This window comes from Palaemon carinicauda, chromosome 6, assembly GCF_036898095.1.
Source record: "Palaemon carinicauda isolate YSFRI2023 chromosome 6, ASM3689809v2, whole genome shotgun sequence".
NCBI classification, from domain to species: Eukaryota; Metazoa; Arthropoda; class Malacostraca; order Decapoda; family Palaemonidae; genus Palaemon; species Palaemon carinicauda.
In genome coordinates this window covers 119,613,545-119,629,707 of record NC_090730.1, presented here as the reverse complement: position 1 = coordinate 119,629,707, position 16,163 = coordinate 119,613,545, and the positions used below count along the sequence as shown (strand labels likewise).

The 16,163-nt window shown below is 47.5% G+C and overlaps 1 protein-coding gene across 4 annotated transcripts in view; it reads left to right on the top strand.

Annotated features, from left to right (window-relative positions):
• LOC137642632 (histidine protein methyltransferase 1 homolog) overlaps positions 1-16,163 on the top strand; it is a 232,482-nt gene that overhangs the window by 61,956 nt on the left and 154,363 nt on the right. For all 4 annotated transcript variants that reach the window (XM_068375372.1, XM_068375371.1, XM_068375374.1 and 1 more), the window contains exon 2: positions 1,604-1,675. In XM_068375372.1, coding sequence (XP_068231473.1) covers positions 1,639-1,675 — 37 coding nt within the window. In that variant the 5' untranslated portion in view covers positions 1,604-1,638. The remainder of the gene's footprint in view (positions 1-1,603; positions 1,676-16,163) is intronic.

Below are 16,163 nucleotides of genomic sequence, written 5' to 3'. Positions count from 1 at the left end.
TCTCTCTCTCTCTCTCTCTCTCTCTCTCTCTCTCTCTCTCTCTCTCTCTCTCTCTCTCTCTCTCTCTCTCTCTCTCTCTCTCTCTCTCAGGATTTGGCAAGAAACAAAAATGAAAATAATACAAAAATTAATCCTCCACAACATGATGTCAGGGGCGTAGCTACGTCCCTGGCCTTCAAAAAGAACTTCTCAGTGACGCAGGTTCTACAAGCAGGGGTGTGGAAGCGTCAGGTGACCTTCACAGCCCACTACCTGTAAGACGTGACCTACAGGAGACTCAATACGTTCTCTATCGGTCCTGTGGTGGCTGCACAACAGCTGGTTTAAACCTCAGGCTCCTTAATGGACAAGTAGCAGAGGGTTGAGGGCATTGTTACCCGGTCTTAGTCTGCATGAATGAAAAGGTATGTCTGGCCCTTATTCTTTTCTTCATCCTCCCCTCTCTTGGGGAAAGCAGCATCCTGGGTTCTCTGCATAGCTGACCTCAAACCACTGCAGGTAAACCATGCTTCCTTGTGTTCCTAGTATTAAGTTAATACTGTCACGTCCCCATACCCTGACGAGGTGGTATTGGGAGAGTCGTAGCCTAAAGTTTCCATCTAAAGGACTTCAGGTCAACTTCCTAGGATGAGTCACTCTTCAAACCTTCACACACAGCTTACGTAGGCCGCAGCCCACCCTTGCATAGCGAGGTGCAGGGACTCCTTATTGTTAAGTGCTGTCACACTCAAATATTGAGTCCCCGGGCAAAGCCAAAAGCCAGTACTGGCCGGGACTTACCACCCTTCCTAAGGGTTGAGTCTCCCATATTAAATAGCGTGGTTTGTATTTCAGTTACGGAACAAATGACAAATTCGTAGATAATTTGTATTTTTCCTAACTATAATCAAACTTGCCCGCCAGCCCTATCCCCCGGGAAGTCTTCTCTAGGCAAAGTGAACTCAGCACAGGTGTGTGAGAGGGGGGGGGGGGGTAGAAAGCTACCCTCCCTATCCCCCGCTAACTAGCGTTGGGGTAGTAAACCCTCATTAAAATTCTAATGGCTCGTCATTTCAGCTATGCCAAGAGTAATTACCCATATTAAATAGCTAAGGTTTTTATAGTTAGGAAAAATACAAATTATCTACGAATTTGTCATTTTTCCTAATGATACAAACCTTGAGCTTTTTACACAAATTTGTAAAAAGAGGTCTAGTTGGTACTACCACCCTCCCTAACTAGCGGTGGGGTAGTTAGTCTTCCAGCTTTGCCGAAAGGATATTTCCTCATAAAGAGCTCATGGTTTGTATTGTTAGGAAAAATATAACTTACTTTAGATTGGTCATATTACCTGTTAGTATAAAAACCTCATGTATTGTGAATATACAGTACAGTATTTAATGTTACCTAGAGGTATCAAAATAAATTTTATTAAATAATTTTTTCATGAGATTTTATGCGTTACTTCACATAAAAGGCTTTAATAAGTGTTTTATGTGATTCTGCTAACTTAGAATGACAGGAGTGAACTCTTAAGATTTTGTAATAATGTATCCTTCAGATTATGAGCTTGAATGTATTAGAATGTATTGGAATATTTATACTTTACTTTATTTTATTGTAGGTATAGACCTGATTCTGCTTGAAGAGGAAGATATAATGTTTGAATTCAACTTTAATGTAGATGATAAACAAGGTAAGCACTTGTCCAGTTATGTTTATTCCTATTTGGATACAAACTTCTGAGTCATTTATTTGGGTTACTCCTAGTCTTGTTTTCTCTATGACCAGATAATCAAAGAAAAATGGTTTGACTACATCATTCATATACTGTAATTGCTACGCAATCACTGCATCAGGCGTAAGACGCCTGCACATGACGCTAACCGCTACACTCCTGGTCAGGAAGTTAAGAGGACATATTGTACTTACTCTCTGCGATCAGACATCCGCATTTGCTCTCGATACCCTTATAGTGCTTTGTACCTTTGCCTTTCGTATCTTTAATATTCCCTGTCTCTTGCATTTTTACCATTATTTGTGAGTTACGAGTGTGTGCATTATGGCTGGCAAGCCAAATATTCTTTCATTCCCCGGCTGTAATGGACATCCCTGCTGTACCTTCATGAGCTGGATTGAAGTTAATCCATACCCTGTTTGCCCCTCTTTCCGTGGTAAGAGATGTTCATTTTAAACATTTGACTTACCCGGTGGATATATATAAGCTTAAGTCCTTACGTCACGGCAGAAATTCAAAACTTGCGGCAATCGCAGATTGAGTAGCCAGGTGTACCATCAGTGAGCCCTCAAGCGACGGTACGTAGAACCACTCCCTGTATCCTCAGATTTTTTGCTGCCATCATGCAGACAACATCGTTGATATTCACTCGTTATTAACCTGAATTTTGGCAGTTATCTTGGTGATGTACTCCTAAATTTGGGTTTTTGTTTGGTATTTGATCGGTATGTATATAGCTTAAAAGGTAGGATTGGAGGTTTTTTCAACCTACTATAAACTAGCGAAAAACATGATGGCGGTAGGTAAACACGGTGCCTACTCTATGACGTCAGTCATATGACGTAAGTCATATGACGTAAGCTATAGTATGACTTGCAATTTCTTTCTTTGTTCCGTAACTGAAATACAAACCATGCTATTTAATACGGGTATTACTTTCGGCGTAGCTGAAAAGACGAGTCATTAGAATTTTAACGAGGGTTTACTATCCCCATCGCTAGTTAGCGGGGTTAGGGAGGGGTAGCTTGCTACCCCTCCCCCCTCACACACCTGTGTGCTGAGCTCACTTTTACTTTGGCTCGGGTGATGATCGGACGTGTCCGCTTTCACCCTCGCCTCTTTGACAGCCATTAATGCTTTTTGTCTTTTTACTTTTTCTTATACAGTGATGCCTCAGGATACGAAAGTAATCCGTTCAGGATGCGGTTTCGTATCCTGAGTCGTGTTTTACATGTAAATAGCCTAATCCGTTCCAAGCCTTACAGAAAGTCACCTTTTCTTTCATAAACACGCTAAACTGTAGTAATAAACATGCAATGCAGCCATTTCTATCATTCAATAATTAACCCAACCGTTAAAAACAGCCTAATCCATTCCAGAAACCCCTATGAGATTATTCAATAATGTAGTTATAGCCAAGTTATCCCCCCCCCAAGCCCAAAGAAAACGGTCCGTTTTCTTTACTACTGTATAAAAGTTACGGTACTGTATGTAAAGCATTTAGATCAGTGAAGGTGTATTGTTACCTGTACGTACACCTAAATTAAGGATAATCCGTTCCAAGCCTTACAAAAAGTCACCTTTTCTTTCATAAACACGCTAAACTGTAGTAATAAACATGCAATGCAGCCATTTTTATCATTCAATAATTAACCCAACCGTTAAAAACAGCCTAATCCATTCCAGAAACCACTATGAGATTATTCAATAATGTAGTTATAGCCAAGTTATCCCCCCCAAGCCCAAAGAAAACGGTCCGTTTTCTTTACTACTGTATAAAAGTTACGGTACTGTAAGTAAAGCATTTAGATCAGTGAAGGTGTATTGTTACCTGTACGTACACCTAAATTAAGGATTGATACCTGTACACTCTGAAAAAAAGGTTACAGTTAATTACTGTAACAAAAAAGTTGAAACTTACCTTTTGATTGAGACGATGTCCGATAGCGAAGTCGCGGCAGAGGAGGATGGCATAAGGCAGAAAACGTAACAAGTGACAGATTACGTACAGTAATTTACACACTTAACACATTAACACAAACTTTACGAAATAAAAAAATGGCAGAAATAATTACCACTTAACATTACGTATGGAAAACTATAAAATGAAAGAAAAAATTACTTTAACACTTAACGGTAACATAAAACTTAAAATTGAATTTTTTTTTTTGCTTTTTTATAACTTTACGTTTTTCATATTTTCTAAATCTCTTCTACTTCTTCATCACTTTCTTTTTTCTGTTTATTTTCTTTACTTTCACCTTCTACTTCTCCATCACTTTCTTTTTTCTGTTTCTTTTCTTTACTTTCACCTTCTAATTCTTCATCCCTTCCTCTTTTCTGTTTCTTTTCTTCACTTTCACCTTCGTCTTGGCCTACTAATACCGCTGGCCTCTTTAATAAGAAACTATCCATTGAAGCTTGTTTCTGCCTACTTTTCAACACATTTCTAAAATGCGTTAGGCAAACGTCATTGCAGTGTTGAAGCGCACGGTTGGTATAAACTTTTTCTGGATGTTCCTTTTCGACGTAGTCTGCCATTTTATGGAAACATGCAAGAATTTCCTTGATGTCTGCCGTTTTCAAAGGTGTAACATCCTCCTCATCACCGCTAGAGAACTGCTCTTGAACATCACTCACTTGCATCATCTCCAACTCCTTCAGGTCGTCAACTCCTCGTGGTGCTCCTCGATAAGTTCATCTATATCCTCCGCGCTAACTTCCAGCCCCATGGACATACCAAGATGTACGATGTCAGCCACCTCAGACTGCTGAATTGGTTCAGGATCGTCAACGATCTCGGCTTCGCCTCCAGGCTTCCCGAACCCCTCGAAGTCTCGTGCAGAGACAGCATCAGGCCACAGCTTCCTCCAAGATGAGTTTAGGGTACGCCTCGAAACTTCCTGCCAAGCGAGATCGATGAGTTTGAGGCATATCACGATGTTAAAGTGATCTTTCCAAAATTCACGCAGAGTGAGGTTTGTACTCTCTGTGACTTGGAAACATCTCTTGAAGAGATGCTTCGTGTACAATATTTTAAAATTTGAAATAACTTGCTGGTCCATGGGCTGGAGGAGAGGGGTGGTGTTAGGCGGTAGATATAGGACCTTTATGAAGGAATACTCGGCCAGAAGATATTCCTCGAGGCCAGGAGGGTGAGCTGGAGCATTGTCCAACACCAGCAGACATTTCATAGGGAGGCGGTTTTCTTCCAAATATTTTCGGACAGTCGGACCGAAGCAGACATTCACCCAATCAATGAACAGTTGCCTCGTTACCCAGGCTTTTGCATTCGCCTTCCACATCACGGGAAGGTTCTCCTTGATGACTTTGTGGGCTTTGAAGGCTCGAGGATTTTCTGAATGGTACACCAGCAGGGGCTTTATCTTGCAGTCCCCACTGGCGTTTGCACAAAAAGCAAGGGTAAGCCTGTCCTTCATAGGCTTATGTCCGGGTAGCCTCTTCTCCTCCGCCGTGATGAACGTCCGACGAGGCATTTTCTTCCAGAAAAGCCCAGTTTCGTCGCAATTGAAAACTCGCTGCGAACTGTAGCCTTCCTGCAGAGTCAACTCTTCAAACGTTTTAACAAAGGCTTCGGCGGCCTTCGTGTCCGAGCTGGCTGCCTCCCCATGCCGTACCACTGAATGGATGCCAGTCCTTTTCTTGAACTTCTCGAACCACCCACGAGAAGCCTTGAACTCTGGGGGTTCCTGCTGGGATGTTCCTTCTCCTGCCCCTTCTTCGGCCTGAGCACGCACGAGATCACCGAAAATGGCGGAGGCCTTCTGGAAAATTGTAGTCTCAGTGATGGTGTCTCCTGAGATCTCTTTGTCCTTGATCCACACAAGAAGCAGCCTCTCCATCTCGTCATGCACGTGGGTTCTCTTGTTGGAGAAAATAGTGACGCCCTTAAAAGGTGTTGCTGCTTTTATGGCCGCCTTCTGCTTCAGGATGGTGCCTATCGTAGATGGATTCCGGCCATACTCCTTGGCGATCGCACTTAAACGCATACCAGACTCGTACTTTTTAACGATTTCAAGTTTCGTCTCCATCGAGAGCATCGTCTTCTTCTTCTTTCCTTCGGCAACATTCTTGGGACCCATGGCTACAGTAATACGTAATATAATACACTACGTACATTATATACAGTCTATGTATAGTAAACACTAATACAGTACAGTGCACAGTAACGAATGTTTATTAACGATAACACGTGGCGTACGAATGTACTGTATATTAACACTAAGTCAAACAAGCGAAAGCACACAATGTCTGTTAACGATACCGCGGTCGGAACGAAAAGAGAGAGAGAGATGAACGCCCGTGCGTAGGCAAGCTGGGATAGTTGCCGACCAATAGGAAAGCAGGATCTTATGGCGTCAGCTAGCGTCTGAGTAGGGAGATAACCAATGGGTGAGCGGGAGGCTGTGAGTGAGTCTACCCAAGTTCAAAGTCTGGCGGCGCGCGCTTTTTAAAATTACTCTCGGCGAAGAGTTGGGATCTCGTAAGGTTTTCGTATCCTGAAATTTTATTCGTATCCTGGGGCATAAAAATCTTCGAATCACTTTTCGCATCCTGAATGTTTCGTAAGCAGAAACTTTCGTATCCAGAGGTATCACTGTATTTGTAATATATATTTGTTCCGTAACCGAAATACAAACCACGCTATTTACATTGGGTTTACTTTCGGCTTAGCTGAAATTGATGAGCCATTAGATTTTAACGAGGGTTTACTACCCCGCGCTAGTTAGCAGGGGTAGGGGGAGGGGTAACTTGCTACCCCTCCCCCCTCACACACCGGTGAAATGTCTCACTTCATTTTTGGCTCGGACGATGGACATACGTGCCTGTCTTCGTCCTCGCTTGGCAGCCATTATTTGTTTTGTCTTTACTTAATCACTTACTTTTCTTATACTCAATATATATGTAATCATTTTTTCGTGTTTATGTATATATTTTAGTATAGAAATCAGTAAGTTTCCTTTTCAGAGTTCGTGCTTGTGTGTGTAGTGTACGATATCTCCGTGGAGCCCTCGGCAGTTAGGCCACCACGGTGTAATTTCATGGGTCGCGATCGAGTTTGACTACGGTCTCTCTCTCTCTCTCTTGAGGTCGTTCACCCTTTACTACGTTTTACCTTTACTACATCTGAGTAGTTTCCTTCCCGTGTCGTGTGGGTGGGGTTGCTACGCCGTACATTTTGTCTCAATTAGTTTATGAATCTAATTGTATTTGTTGACTTTTCAGTTTTTGTGATCGATTCCTTTCGGGGTTTTCGTTCTTTATTTAGTGCACATTCATATTTAAATTACATAATTATATAATTATAATTGTTATAATTCTGTGTTTGTTACAGCTCTCCTTCCGTGAGTGTAAGTGGTTTTGAGGGCACGTGCCTGTTGTGTAATTCTTGTGTTCTTTTCCCTCGGGATTCCTCTTCGGAGTCTTCCCGGGGGAATGAATGTTAACTAATGATTTTTGGTTTTTTATTCTTCACAGTTAACGATCTAGTTTCGTTTCTGTAATGTGGCAACGAAGCGAGCTGTCTTGTTGGGGCCTGGGGAATCTTCGTCAGGGGCGTGTCTCCTTCTCCTGGAAGTGCTCCCGTGACGACTGACAGCTCTACAGTGCATTTTAGAACACTCAGGAGGCTCGCCTCCTTGGGTGGGTAACTTCCCTTCCGAGGGAAATTTTCCCGTCCAGGCTTGAGTTTTTTTTCCCTTCGGGGGGAACTCCTCTTGCCTTTATTTTGTTCCTGGTCCTCCGGCGGTTTTGCTCTTGGTGCTGAGCGACCGCTTTTGTAACCTTGCTCAAGGGGCTGAGCGGTTGCAAGCTCGGACCATGGAATTCGTGCGACTATGCTCTTGGTGCTGAGCGGTCGCACCTGCAGTTACGCTCAAGGGGCTGAGCAACTGCAGGAGCCCCTCTTCGGAGGATTGCTCTTTTTAGGTCACTGGCTGACCCGTCTCTTCTACGAAGTGTTCCTCTTTCGTTCGCGAGGGAGGACACTCATAGAGACTCCTCTTCGGAGGACTCTTCTGCTGTTGTTGCTGATGTTGCTGAAGGCTCAGTTCCCTTCGGGGGGCTTCCGAGCCCTACGGTCTCTCCTGCGAGTGCTTCTCCCCCGGGGGGGAGATCACCACAGAGACTCCTCTTCGGAGGACTCCGTCTGCTGTTGTTGCTGTTGTTGCTGAAGGCTCAATCCCATTCGGGGGCCAGCTGAGCCCTACGGTCTCTCCCGCGAGTGCTTCTCCCCCGAGGGGGAGTGCACCACAGAGACACCTCTTCGGAGGCCTCCGTCTGCTGTTGTTGCTGAAGCCTCTGTCCCCTTCGGGGGGCAGTTGAGCCTACGGTCTCTCCTGCGAGTGCTTCTCCCCTGGGGGGGAGTTCACCACAGAGACTCCTCTTCGGAGGACTCCTCCTGCTGTTGTTGCTGAGGGCTCAGTTTCCCTTTGGGGACAGCTGATGCCTACGGTCTCTCCTGCAAGTGACTCTTCCCCTCGGGGGAGGTCACGTTCAGAGACTCCTCTTCGGAGGTCGGAGGGTGTTGCACCTGTCCGAAGTCGTCTTCATCTTTGTTCGACGTTCTACGCAGAGGACCCTCCTCGACGAGTACCGACCGTTGCTGCTGCTTGTCCTGCCAGACCTTCTAGTCTTCACCTCCGTTCCTGGACGCAGATGCGCAGTGGGCACCAACACACCCCGTTTACAACGGGCACCGGTACCTTCGGGTCTAAGGGGCTTATTCCACAGTGTGGGTAAGTTCCTTAAGTGCCAGGTTTTTTCCTGCGCGCCTGCGCACAGTAGCGCTCTAGCGCTCGCCTGCTGTGGACCACGATCTCCGGTAGCTGAGTCTCGCCGTAGACCTTCTTCCTGCTCGCCAGCGCTCACCTGTTCTTCTGTGCGCCAGCTCTCTTCAGTTCACCAGCGCACATCTGCGCGCCCTTTCCTGCTACGCGCCAATGGGCGCCAACGGTTTTCCTGAACGCCCTGGATCGCCTGTTTGACAGCTCGCATCAGCGCTCTCCTTCCTGATGCAGCTGCGCGCCTTCTGATTAGCGCGATGCGCGCTAACGTTCGCCCTCTCGCCCACGATCTATCAGACCTGGGCGCAGGCAAGAAGTTTTCCTGTCGCCTTCTCGCCGTCAACCTTCTCTAGTTTCTTACGCGTCAGCGATCTCCTACGCGCCTGCGCGATTCTTCGCCTGCGCGCTAGCGTTTTTAACGCACCACCGCTCGCCAACGCGCCAACGCTTGCCAATGCGCCTTCACTTGCCTTCGGGCCATCGTTCCAAGACGCCCCATCGCTCGCCAAGACGCGCCATCGCTCGTCAACGCTCCATCGGCCGCCTACGCACCATCGGTCTCCCGGCCGCCTACGCACCATCGGTCTCCCGGCCGCCTACGCACCATCGGTCTCCCGGCCGCCTGCGCTCGCCCGCGCGACCAGACGCCCACGTGCCCGCGCACCCATGTTCGCCCGCGCGCGAACCAACGGTGTTCCAGCGCGATTCCTGCCAGTAAGCCATCGCTCGCCAACACGCCGTCGCTCGCCTACGCGTCATCGCTCGCCTGCGCACTATCGGATTTCGCCCTTCCAACCACGCTCACCCTCCTTCTGCGCTCCCTCGCGCACTTTCGTCTGCCCGCCCGCGCACGGGCGCTTCCACGTTCGCCCACGCGCAAACCATTGATTTACCATCTCGCGAGCGTCAGGGCGATTGCGACCGCGATTCCAGTCGGGGTTTCGCAACACGGGCAACCTGGCGAGTCTTCTGGAGCGCGTAATTCCAGAACACGGTCTTCACCCCGTAAACGCAGAGCATGGGTCGTGCAAGAGCAGGAAGAATCTTCAGGGAGGTCTGAGCAACATTCTTCTTTCCAGAACCTGGTTTAGCCCTTCCTCCTCACCATTCCTTGGAAGGGTCTTGCCAGGGAGTTTTTCTTTCGAGATTTCTCCGTCGGGCAGGGGGTGACTGGTTTAGCCCTTCCTCTTCACCTTTTCGTGGAAGGGGCTTACCAGGCCTTTCCCTCCCCGGTTGCGACCAGAGGTTTTGTACAAGGAAACTCCAGGAAGATCATGGGTACTTTCCTTCTCTCGGGCTCAAGCACCTTTGCGTTCCGTCGACAAGTTTCGAACTTGCGGGCAAACTCGATGTTGGAGCATCTAGAGGGCTTCCTCTCGGGAGTCCCATCCGTGGATGTCGACAAGCTCAGACACTCTTCCATCCTTGGGAAGAGCTTGTTTGAGCCCAAGGACAGAGAGATGGACAGCTGTTGTGCGGAGGAAGTCGAATTCCATTTTCACTCCTCCAAGGCGCTTACTTCCAGACCCTGCAAGCCTCCGACGCCTCTTCATTCAGCCTCGTCAGCCTAGGTTATCGGAACCGGCTACGGCAGCTAAGACAAGGTGTACAATAGCAGTCCCCTCCTGTCAGGGACAGGTAGGACGGGAAGTTCTTCCGGGGAGGCATAATCCTAGAAGGAGCGGCAGAGTTCACAAACTCTAGGATTGGCAACCCCCCTTGCAGGTCTCACGCTGGGGGGATGCTTAAGGTTACTGCAGGAATCGGCATCGGGAAGCTGTTATCCGGACGATTGATTGATTGAAAACTCTAAATCAATCAATCAATCAATCAATCGTCCGGATAACAGCTTCCCGATGCCGATTCCTGCACGATCACCGTGATCAGCCAAGGATATCGCGCCTCGCTCTTAACATCTCTCCTCCACTGTCAGCGAATACAGTGTCGCTGAGCCTCTATGCCATGGGGTCGGCAAGAGGTTTGCCCGTTGGGCAGAAGGAGCCATGCTTTAGGAGAAGGTCCTCCATAGGGTCGTCGACGGCTTCCCCCCGGCTTCTTCAGTCGATCCTTACTTGTAGGAAAGCATCTGAGACGGGAGTTCCGTCGTCGACCTCTCAGCTCTGATCAAGTTTGTTGAACAAACTTCGTCCAGCGTGGAACAGCAGAGTCAATCAGACTGGTAACGAGACCGCAAGACTCCTTATGCCCTGGATCGGGAGGACGGGTACTTCCGGGTCTCATTCCATCCATCTTCCAGGAAGCACTTGGAATTCAGCCTAGACTACAGATGTTCCTGCTTAAGATGCTGTGTGGCGATCCCGCCGCAGCATCGCGGGTTTTCACCAAAGAACTCTCCCTGCTTTCCTCATGGCCGCTCAGGAGCAGGCTTCCGCCTCCTTCGCTTTTTGGAGGTCTGGCCAACTCCGGTAGTCTTGGGTTAGACCTTCTTCAACACCGGGACAAGCTTCCGGGACTTTACCAAGAGTGAGGGATCATGGTAATTTGCTAGGAGCCTTCTCTACTTCTGCCTCAACATCTGGAATATCTAGCCATGTTATTGACTCCTTCTCCGAGCCTTCCCTTCAGTTGACTGTGGCAAGGCTGAGGAGAGTCGCAGAACCTTTTCTCAGTCAAGGAGAGCTTTCAGCACTATCTTAGAACATTTCCTGGGTCTCCTTTCCTCATTGACCCGTCTAAGTCCCAAATGGTCGCCCCAGGATAAGTTCCCTGTTAGGCGGCCCAAGTTCCGGTGGAATCAAAGCAACGATTAACCGGACTTTCTGGCCCCTATGGGACCAGCGGAACGATTAGACCTGCAATGGGTGTTGACCTGTGGAACCTCTTGCATGGGAGTGGATATTCTCGTCCTTTCCCCGCATTTGATGCTGTTCTCGGACTTGTCAAAGAAAAGGGGGGAGGGGGGCATGTTCCGGTTCAGGCCTATGGTCAGGACCTGAAGGGTACCTCCTCATCATTCAGGTAGGCTTAGAGGCCGTAGTCTGGCCCTTCTACAGATCTTACAGATCCTGCCGAGTCGCTCCGTGCGCGACAACTCCATGGTACTGGCGTACAGTATTCCAACCAGCAGGGAGGTACATTTTCATACTTTCGCATCTTGCAGTAGGGATACTGATATGATCCGAAGTCCACTCAATACCACTATCGGCTCGCTCATTCAGGGCAGAGGAATGTTCTCTCTGACAATAGAGAGCACCTGGGGGTCTTTGGCCTCTAGTAACCAGCAAGTCCTGGCCTGGGGGACCTGATCACGACAGCCTGGAACTTCAAGCTTCCGCTGTACTTCCCCCCAGTCTCAGACCCCAAGACTCTTTGGCAAGATGCTTTCCGGTGACGGTGGGACAGCATCGACGCCTACGTCTTCCCACCATTGTTGTCTGTTGAGGAGGGGTCTCAACGAGACCAGGTTGTCTGTCAACCTTTCGATGGCCCTGAGAGCTCCTCTGCAACTATACGCAGTACGGTTTCCGGACCTTCTGCATCCCCTGATGGAACTCCCGGGAGAGCTTCTTCCACGACACAGGCTACTCAAACAACCACACTACAACATCTTTCACAAGCAGTAGCATCGCTTCGGCTTCACGCCTGGAGACACTACGCCGCCTCCTCACGAACAGACAGCCCGCAACAGTCGCGGAGCGGAAGTCGCGTCACCTGCGATAGTCATCTGCAGGGGTCTACCAGGCAAAGTGGAGAGTCTTCTGTGGTTGGTGTTGTGGGAGAGGTACCTCTTCCCTTGAGGCCTCTACTCCAGCAATAACGGAGTTATTGCTTATCGGCGGGAGGAAACTCGTTTCCGCTCTCGGCAGTGAAGCCTATCGCTCAGCCTTTCCCTGGCTTTCAGGCTGAAAGGAATAGGTTTTTTCCTTCCCGCTGGATCTGTCTTCGCTCATGCGAAGCTACGAACGTACCTGCCCCCAGTCGGAGTGAGACCTCCTCCATGGAGCATGGTTCGGACTCTTAAGTCCCTTAAGAGATCTTCTTACGAACCATTACGTCAGGCCTCTGATCGTACTCCGTCTTGGAGGACGGTGCTCCTGCTCGCTCTGGCCTCGGTCAGTGTGTAAGCAATCTTCATGGTCTCGTACGACTCCGCCCTTTCAAGAGAATATGGGGAGGTAACATTCAGGTTCGCTCCTAAGTTGTTTTCTAGACTCAGAATCTTGGAGTCCTGGACCTTCGGTTCGACTCCTTCAAGATTTCGAGTCTCCGTTCTGTATCAGATGACCCAGACCTTCTCCTTCTTGCCAGTAAAGGAACCGAGGGTTATCTTTGAGAACAGCTGCAGTTTGTCCTCACGTGCAAGCCCGGTTTGGGAGCACAGGGAGGACACAGGGGAGAGTCACCAGTATGCCTTTTCAGCTCGGACTCAAGGGCATTCATCTCAACCTGAATCCAGACCCTCCCCCATCACGTCGCCCTACAGCGCGATGTCGGATACATCGCAACATCCCTCGCCTTCAAGAAGAACTACTCTGTGACGCAGGTGCTACAAGCTGGAGTCTGGAAGCGTCTAGTGACCTTCGCAGCCCACTTCCTGCAGGACGTGACCCACGGATATCGATACGTTTCTATCGCTCTGTGGTGGCTACACAACAGCTGGTCTAACCTCAGGCTCCTTTTTGGACAGGTAGCAGAAGTTTGAGGGCATTGTTACCAGGTTTTAGACTGCATGAACGGAAGAAGTATGTCTGGCCCTTACTTCTTTCTTCATCGTCCCCTCTACTGGGGAAGCAGCATCCTGGTCTCTGCATAGCTGACCTCAAACCTCTGCAGGTAAACCATGCTTCCTTGTGTTCCAAGTATTGAGACAATACTGTCATGTCCCCCATACCCTGACGAGGTGGTATTGGGAACGTCCTAACCCAGAGTTCCTTTTAGAACTCCAGGTCAACTACCTAGGACGGGTCACACTTTCTTCCTTCACACACAAGCTTATGTAGGCCACACGTTTCCTTGCGGAGCAAGGAACTTGTGAGGTGCAGGGACTCCTTTTCTCGAGTGCGACTCACTCGGATTCTGAGTCCCCGGGTAAGCCAAAGCCAGTATGGCTGGGGACTTTCCACCCTTCCTAAGGGGTAAGTCACCCAATGTAAATAGCGTGGTTTGTATTTCGGTTACGGAACAAATGACAAATTCGGAGATAATTTGTATTTTTCCTAACCATACAAACCTTAGCTATTTACACATATTTGCCCGCCAGCCCTGTCCCCCAAGTCAAGTCCTACCTCTAAGTGAAGTGAGACATTTCACCGGTGTGTGAGGGGGGGAGGGGTAGCAAGCTACCCCTCCCCCTACCTCTGCTAACTAGCGCGGGGTAGTAAACCCTCGTTAAAATCTAATGGCTCGTCAATTTCAGCTACGCCGAAAGTAAACCCATTGTAAATAGCTAAGGTTTGTATGGTTAGGAAAAATACAAATTATCTCCGAATTTGTCATACAGTGAACCCTCGTTTATCGCGGTAGATAGGTTCCAGACGCGGGCGCGATAGGTGAAAATCCGCGAAGTAGTGACAGCATATTTACCTATTTATTTAACATGTATATTCGGACTTTTAAAACCTTCCCTTGTACGTAGTACTGTTAACAAACCACCCTTTACACCCTGTAATGTACAGAACACTTAATGCATGTACTACAGCACCCTAAACTAAAACAGGCACAAATATTAAAGGCGATTTTATATCATGTGTTTCCTAAACACCTAAAAAGCACGATAAAAAATGGCAACCAATGTTTTGTTTACGTTCATCTCTGATCATAATGAAGAAACAAACTCATTTAGTGTACACATATATGTACGTATGGTTAGTTTTTGCATCGATTATATTGATTATACAGTACTGTATGTTGATTTTTTTATTACCAATGTTTTAGTTTACGTATTTTTCTTAGGACTTCCAAATGAAATCTTTTTCTTTATGACGCCGCCTGAAACGACGGCGTGTACGCTCAGTAAACAACCACGCTCAGAACAAACAAGGCATTTAACACGCATGATGATAGTGATAAATAATGATACAGTACATACAGTATTTACAGTACAAAGCATTTACAAAATATGTTACCTTACAAATATAAATTATACAGTACTTGTACGTAGCAAAGCAGGAAAACAATTTGAGAGAGAGAGAGAGAGAGAGAGAGAGAGAGAGAGAGAGAGAGAGAGAGAGAGAGAGAGAGAGAGAGAGAGAGAGAGAGAGAGAGAGAGAGAGAGATTGTTTTACGTACGTAAATGTAAATTTTAAACAAAAAAAATATGATAGGTTACAACATGTAGACTTTTAAAACCTTCCCTTTAACTTAATGCATACAGTACGTACAGTACTAAACTATAAAACAGGTTAAAGTAAAAAATAAAGATTGTTACTGTACTCACCACGAAAGAAGTTCCAGAAAAACTTGAATGACGATGGCGATGAATTTGCTGCACAGTAGAAATGATGATGATGAAGCTGATGATGTGTTCTACTGTGCAGTCAATGATAGTATTTTACGTCTCTTCAGACGGAGGTGTCTTTTCCTGGGACACCTCTTCAACTTCTTCAATTTCTTCCGAAGGCGTACTAGCAGGAGGAACTGGCTCTTTTTTGCGAGGCTGAAAAAACATTGTGATCGGAAGTTGTTGCCGCTGCTTCTTTTTTCGATCCAAGAGCATCCTGTAGGGAGTCGTGATGTCATCGACCTTGTTGCAGAATTGCATCGCGCGAACCATATCCTCGTCCCACTCTTGCAACATTTCTTTCGCCTCCTTCATATGGTTGCAGAACTTGGCGAGCCGTTCTAATGTTAAGCCCGTTTCTTCTACATTTTCTTGGGTCTCTTCCTGGGTACCCTCACTCTCTTCCTCACTTGCCGATTTCGTCAGGTCTTCGAGATCTGCGTCAGTTAGGGGCTGGGAATGGCAGTCCAACAACTCGTCGACGTCTTCAGTCGTCATGTCGCCAAACCCGTCACCCCCAATTATGGCAGCCAACTGCACAGATTTCCGTATTGCAGAGTGTTGGATTTCCGACGGAGTAAATCCCTTGTCGTCGTAAACAATATCGGGCCACAGCTTCTTCCAGCTCGCATTTACAGTTGCAGGTTTCATCTCTTGAAGTGCCTTTTGAATATTCTGCAGGCACGTGGCTATGGTGTACTGCCGCCAGTACGCCTTCAAGTTGAAGTCTTCATCCTCGTCATCTTGGGCAGCATCCACACACGCAACGAGGTCCGCCAAGGTATTCTTCGTGTAGAGGGCCTTGAACGCCCTGATAACCCCCTGGTCCATTGGTTGAATTAATGACGTGGTGTTGGGTGGCAGGAACTCAACCTGAACGCCCTCACGCGACAGGTCAGTTGCGTGTCCACCAGCGTTATCCATAAGGAGAAGGATCTTGAATGGCAAGCCCTTCTCTAAGAGATATTCATGGACTTGCGGGATGAAACACTGGTGGAACCAGTTGGAGGTCAGCATCTTCGTAATCCATGCCTTTTGATTATGCATCCAGTACACGGGAAGGAGATTCTTATTTTTGTTTTTCAAAGCGCGAGGATTTTTCGACTTATAAATAAGCCCCGGCTTTAACAAAAATCCAGCAGCATTGCCACACATCACGAGGGTAACGCGATCCTTGAAT